The sequence below is a fragment of the Saccostrea cucullata genome, unplaced genomic scaffold, assembly GCF_032062105.1.
Source record: "Saccostrea cucullata isolate Sc308-1 unplaced genomic scaffold, CSIRO_AGI_Scuc_v1 ctg2257, whole genome shotgun sequence".
In the NCBI taxonomy this organism is placed as follows: Eukaryota; Metazoa; Mollusca; class Bivalvia; order Ostreida; family Ostreidae; genus Saccostrea; species Saccostrea cuccullata.
Genome location: NW_026920537.1, coordinates 163,611 through 170,917, shown reverse-complemented (window position 1 = coordinate 170,917; position 7,307 = coordinate 163,611). Strand labels below are relative to the sequence as shown.

The window sequence follows — 7,307 nt, the reverse complement described above, 5'->3', positions numbered from 1 at the left end:
ATATGGTCATAACGCACATGCATTCACATGCGCACGGGTGCAATGCTAAAATTTGAATTTAATTGGTATCCTTCTGGGTTAATTTTGTTCAAGTCTAAATTACCAGAATTTGTCTTATTTAATGAAACTTACAGAGAATATGGCACCAAAAGGGAGTTGGGGAGCGTTTGGGGAACATCTGTAACGGTTCCCGTTACAATTAGCACTAGTTTTCTGATAAGATAATCATTCAAGCTACAACAAACAATTGTTATATTTTAATCAACAACCGACAAAGGTTCGTAAGACTGGCAGAAAATAAAATTTATTTGAAATATTATATTACTTAAAACGCGGTACATTATTTAAAGCAAATTGAGACTATAAATTGAGAATGCGTGTTATGCCTTTCCAAAAGGCGTAATTACGCCTTTCCAAATGAGTTATAACGCTTTTTGAATAACCATTATTTTGCATTTAACTGGTCCGTGATTTTAACCCCCCCCCCGCCCACACACACACACACTCTACTGGCCAAACTCGTGAGCCTCAGTAAAACTTTGTTTAAATGCAATAATTTGTCACAGTTTTAAACACCGCAACAAAATGTTCAGGAACCAAGCACCCAATAGTTTAAAGTTATAATATCTAAACTGTTACACTGAAGACTTTCCCCAAAAAGTGTGTATGTGTGAAGGGGGGGGGGGTACCCAATTCGCACCCGTACTACTGGCCAACTTGAAAAGGAAAATGGAAAAGCGTTATTTTATATTAATAGATATATGAAAGATTTAATGAAAACCATCTTTATTAAAGCAATTCTCTTTATTCCTGCACATCACACTGACAACTTTTTGCGTTCGTATTAAGAGAAGGCAACACTCTACTTGTGAAGATACGATGTAGACAGATGTAGCTTGGAGCTTTTCTTGCCATGGGTTAAAATTCCTGTCATTTGAATATATTTTTCTCTTTTCTTGGATAAAAGCAGGCAAACTATTTGCATTGGTATAATAAGTAATTAAAATCAATGATCCTTGGTAGAATGTGTCTGGTATTAAAGAAGGACTTAGATAGTTCAACATTGAAAATATATGACGCATTTAAAAATCTTTTTTCCTGGAAATCCAATTGTTATCTGTTTAAATTATTTTTTGAGAAAATTAGTCCTATATCAAATTGCACAATTGATGTCCCAAATGTAAAATATCTGCATCCCCACTCCTCGGTTGGGCTCCTTTTATAAAGGCGTAATAACGTCTTTTATAAAGGTGTAATAACGTCTTCTTTGAAGGCGTAATAACGCTTCTCTCTATCCACTTGGCAATAAATAAAGGAGAGGGGGGTCCAACCCTCAGAACCCCCCCCCCCCCCTGGATCCGCCAATGTAGTCAGGTGCTCTACCCAAATTAATAAATTTAAAACATGTGTATTATAATTAGACAAAAGACTTCATTGTATCAAAAATTATAGAAGCTCTAAGCATTTCTTATTAAGAGCAATTTATTTTATGTAATAGCATAAAGTTATAGATCAGTTTAACCATTCGTGTTATTAAAAGAAAATACCTGTTCTGAAGGTTAATTTCGTCGGAATTTTCGCATATTCTTCATTGCATGAAATCACCCGTCGTTAAAACTTAAAAAAAAACTGATTTGAAAATACCAGGTACAGTTGTATAGTTCATATTATAATAAACGTCTACAAAATTAAGGGAAAAAATAATTCAAAGACTTTTCGTACAGACAAAATTATGATGGATACAAAGCAGGAGATAAAAAGATAGACAGGGTAACTATAAAGTTTATTTGCATGGGTTTAATGGCCATACATGTATTACTATTGTTAATAACATCCCCTAATTTTAATCTATTTTAATTTAAACGTACTCTAGCTCCACACAGATTGAGATAGATATGTATGGCACGCCAAATTCACAAAAATAAGATAAACCTAGTTTCACAATTGATAAACTAGGTTTATCGACTGTAAACCATAGTTTACAAACCGTAAACTATAGTTAACGATTCGTTAAGTATAGTTAACGATTCGTTAAGTATAGTTTTCATCTGTAAAACTATATTTAACGGTTGTTAACTATAGTTTACGAATGATAATCTAAGTTTATCTGTCTGTAATAAGCGTTAACAATAGATTTTGTTGATAAACATAGATTCACGGTTGTAAACTGTAGTTTAAAATCGTAAACTATGGTTAAGAGTTGTAAATCATATTTTCACAAATCGTGAAACTATATTTATCAGATCGTTAACTATAGTTAACGGTTTGTAAACTATAGTTTACAAATCGTGAAACTGTATTTATCAGATAATCTATGTTTTGCAATCGCAAATGATACTTTTCGGTGTTAAGTATAGTTTACGGTTGTGAAACATAGATTATCGCGTTAACTATAGTTTACAGATGTGAAATATAGATTAACGTTGTTAACTATAGTTTACAGTCCGTAAACTATAGTTTACAACCGATAAACCTAGTTTATCGATTGTGAAACTATGATTATCTCATTTTTGTGAATTTGGCGTGCCATAGATATGTCAGGTATTTAAATCACATGATCTGGTATCCAGGTAAATATTTAGAATGAAGACAAGGAAGTAAATTGTTGTGTACGGGATTAAAAGGAAGGCCATGTTGGATTTAGAGGTGAGACAAGATTATATTTTGTAAATTTAATATGCTGCAAAACATTCCCAGATATCATTATTGATCTCAAGTCTACTACACGTATAATACAATAGATAAATTGCATGAGCAGGCCACTTTAGATCATATTCATTAACTACATGAACTGTTTTGACTGTTAGATTTTTTCCTGATTTTTTTTCAAACATAAGAAAAGTTTACATGCCATTTTAAAACTACAAATAGATCCTTCCTATTATTTCTAAACTACGGAAGCCCATTGGTGCCACGTATGAAAAATATTTTATCTGGCGGCCGCCACTTATTATTTGGCGGCCGCCAATTAAATATCTGGCGGCCGCCACTTAATATATGGCGGCCGCCAAATAATTTATATGGCGGTCGCCAAATATTTTTCTGTCGGCCGCTACATAATATCTGGCGGCCACCATATATTTATCTGGCGGCCGCTACATAATAACTGGCGGCCGCCAAATATTTATCTGGCGGCCGCTATATAACTTCTGGCGGCCGCCAAATATTTATCTGTCGCAGAAGTTATATAGCGGCCGCCAGATAAATATTTGGCGACCGCCAGTTATTATGTAGCGGCCGCCAGATAAATATATGGCGGCCGCCACATAAATTTTGTGGCGGCCGCCAGATATTTAATTGGCGGCCGCCAGATATATATGTGGCGGCCGCCAATTAATAAGTGGCGGCTTCCAGATAAAATATTTTTCATACGTGGCACCAATGGGCTTCCGTACTAAACTGACACTGTCTTACAATATCTCAAACAAAACAGGCACGTAGCATCGTTTTTGAAGTAGGGGGGGGGGGGCAACCTGAGAAAAATTTTTTTAATTACCTAAAAAAAAAGTTGACGAGCAAAAAAAAAAAAAAAGAAAATCGAAAATTGACCAAACTCGAAAATCCTATTTCGTAGGGGGGGTTAATAGTGGCCAACTTTTTCAAGGCAAACTTCCAATTTTTCCGATATTTCCTTGCTATGTATATATGTAAGACTCCAAGGTCCGATGGTGACGCCAAAGTCCGATGGTCTCGCCAAACCCCGATGGTCTGCGCCAAACCCCGATGGCACGCGGTCTTTACGGACGCCATAGTCCGATGGTCACGCCAAAGTCCGATGCTTGGTTTCCTATGAGACGCGCGACGCTAAAGTGCGATGGTCTGACACGCCAAAGTCCGATGGTGCGGCTGAACAATAAACCTTTATGACGTCACAATAATCTGACGTCAATCATTGACACTGTTTTCCTGCATTCAAAAGCCATCATTTCTGAATTTGTACTTGAGTACAATTTCATTGATTTTGCTTATTGCTTGCACCTCCCAGAGATATTAGTGTTAGTCCTTGCACACCACTCAATTGATTAGGGTTAGTCCTTGCATTGCACAACCTGAGAGATTTAGGGTTAGTCCTCACTAGTCGAGTGATTAGGGTTAGTCTTGCACCCATCCAAGATATCTAGGTTATTGTTAATACACACTTTTCGAGCGTTAGTCTGGCGAAACTATCTGAGAGATACATGTAAGGTTTTTTTTTGCAATTATTTATTTATACTTGTTTTTAAGACCTTGGCATGGTGTGTCATTGAGTTTTGGTGCAGAGGTACTATGACGTCATAAACGTTAATTGATTTTCGCACCATCGGACTTTGGCGTGTCACACCATCGGGGTTTGGTGCAGACCATCGGGGTTTGGCGTGACCATCGGACTTTGGAGTCCCATCGCACTTTGGAGTCCTACATATATACTGTGGTAAAAAGTGGGGGGGGTCCATCTTTTCAATAGACATTTTCTATAGTAAAAGTTACGTTGGGGAAAAAGGGGAGAGGCAGGCCAGCAAAACATAACTCTTCTATTTTATTTAAATTGCGTAACATTTCTATAGTCAGTGACCCATGCCTCCATTTACTTTATACAGGGTCATCTGATGTTTTGACCAAACCCCAGTGATGGACCCCCTGGACAGAGCTCAAGTTCTCCTCCTCTGTGACGTGTGTCAAAGAGCTGCATTACAGAGTCATTGTGAACTTTGTCAGATTAATCTGTGTAAGGCTTGTGTAGGGAAGCATCTCTTGGATTCATCTAAAAGACACAAAGTTGTACCATACAAACACAGAAAATCTGCTCCCAACATTAACTACCCAAAATGTCCAAACCACACCCAGAAACATTGTGAGCTTTACTGTGAGAAATGTGACTTTCCTGTCTGTTCTACCTGCATCTCCTCTGGGAAACATAAAGGACATGATTTATCTGATGTCTTAAATAATTCCAGCTTCATTCAAGAAATTTTAAACAACGATTTGAAAGAATTGAGAAAAATAATACTTCCTACATATGAAAAAATTACATCAGATTTAAACTCTGAAAAAATCAATTTGGAAAAAAATTATGGAAAACTGACGACGGCAGTCACCAAACAAGGAGAAGACTGGCACAGAGAAATTCACATCATTGTCAACAAACAGAAATCTATAATTGACGAGATGAAATCTAAACACCTGGCTGCTCTTAATAAACAGGAAAATGAAATCAAACAGACCACTTCTGATGTTAAACAGTGCATCTTTGATCTAAAGAAAATACTGGACTCCAATGATGTCTCCCTTAGCTCTGCATACAAATCCAGGAATGCTGAATTCAGAAGTTTACCTCCTAAAGTCAATGTTTCATTACCAAGTTTCTCTCCTCATCAGATCAACACAGAACAGCTCCATCAAATGTTTGGTTCTCTGTCAGCATTATCCATTACAACAGAAGAACATGGCTATACAATGAAGACATCAGAAGCTGTATCCTGTCCTCCAGTCAAACCACTGCTTGATGAACCAGAGCTCATCACCACCATAGACACTGGGTATGTACATATATACAGTGTTAGCTGTCTCAGTGATGAAAAAATCTGGACACGTGGAGATGACAAAATCATGAAACTCTACAACCTCCAGGGTAAACTACTGAAGTCAATTCGAACCAAATCTGGGTACACACCACTTGATATAGCAGTGACAAGGAGTGGAGATCTAGTTTATACTGACCCTAGTACAAGAACTGTGAACATGGTGAAGAATGACCAGATACAAGAAGTAATCAGACTACAGGGGTGGAGACCTTACAGTGTCTGTAGTACCTCCTCTGGTGACCTCCTGGTTATCATGGACAGTGATGATAGACAATCAAAAGTTGTCCGCTACTCTGGCTCAACAGAGAAACAAACCATTCAGTTTGATAGTGAAGGTAAACCTCTGTATTCATCTGGTTTCTTTACTAAATACATTAGTGAGAACAAGAACCTGGATATCTGTATGGCTGACAATGAAGCGTGTGCAGTAGTGGTGGTTAATCAGGCAGGAAAACTACGATTTAAATACACTCGTCATCCCTCTGCTACCAAGAGATCATTTAATCCATACGGCATCACAACAGACAGCCAGAGTCAGATCCTGACAGCAGACATTAACAACCACTGTATACACATCCTAGATCAGGACGGACACTTCCTCTGTTACGTTGATAACTGTGATCTACTGGGTCCAGTGGAATTATGTGTAGACACCAGAGACAACCTCTTTGTGACCGAGTATAACAGTGGTAAAGTGAAGAAAATCAAATACATGTAATCAATGTGTTTTAAATGACATGTTTGTGCCAAATTTTTTCTAGTAGCCAAAATAACAAGATATAGATCGATTAATTCACTTTCTAGTGTTTATGTGTGTGTGTGAAAATATTTTTAATATTATCAATAAGGTTTAATATATAAATAAAAAATTAAATTATTAATAACAATCATTTCAGCGCATTCTACCCAAGATTGAAATGACTTCTCATTAATAACATTACATTGGAAGAAAAGTTCAATATTTCAAATGACCAAATGAATACCCTGTATATTTGCAAGCATGAAGAAAGAAGTAATATGATGTAATTATTTTTATTTCAAATTGATCCTGTTTCCTGCACTGCACACTGAAGGGTTGTGATTATACTGTGCTTTTGATGTAGTTAGAATAAAATGCCCTTAGATCTAAAATAAATGCACATACTTTTTAATCCAAGTTATTAAATTGTAATTTATTTAAGAATCTTAATTGACCAAGATAAATTAACCAATTTATTTCCATGTTTCTTCATGGATTCATTAAGACTCATATAGGGCCCAAGATATTAAGGTTTGCGTGTATAAGTAACCCAAAACAAAGATGAGAAATCTGATTCAGGAAACGTTTTATTCTGGAATTATGTTTTCATTTTAATTCACATACATCTTTAATACATGCATGGTCAAAAATGATTCCAACAGATATTAATGCATCAAGTTCTATGGGATATCAGCTCAGTAAGTCCATTGTCAGTAGAACGTACTAAATATTAAAAGGTCATATCAAATTTTATAAACAACATTGATTATATCAGTATATGTAGCCACACATCTGTTTATATAACTTATCAGCTTGATCCCCGTGTTGAGCCTCAATAGTCTTCTTACTCTCCTTATGAGGGCCTCCACAAAACTGGTGTGGGTCCCTGATCTACGACATTCCTAAACAAACAAGCAAATAATGGATTAATGGTTTATATAAATCCAAAGACATTTTTCATAGGTGATGAGTTAATGAAGCATCCACAATGCTCGTTTTACTTTTTC

The 7,307-nt window shown here is 36.4% G+C and overlaps 1 protein-coding gene across 1 annotated transcript in view; it reads left to right on the top strand.

Annotated features, from left to right (window-relative positions):
* The first annotated feature begins 2,597 nt into the window (after nt 1-2,597).
* LOC134250601 (uncharacterized) overlaps nt 2,598-7,307 on the top strand; it is a 34,406-nt gene continuing 29,696 nt past the window's right edge. Inside the window, 3 exon segments of the mRNA XM_062732964.1 lie at nt 2,598-2,646; nt 4,578-6,247; nt 6,995-6,998. Coding sequence (XP_062588948.1) covers nt 4,609-6,247; nt 6,995-6,998 — 1,643 coding nt within the window. The 5' untranslated portion in view covers nt 2,598-2,646; nt 4,578-4,608.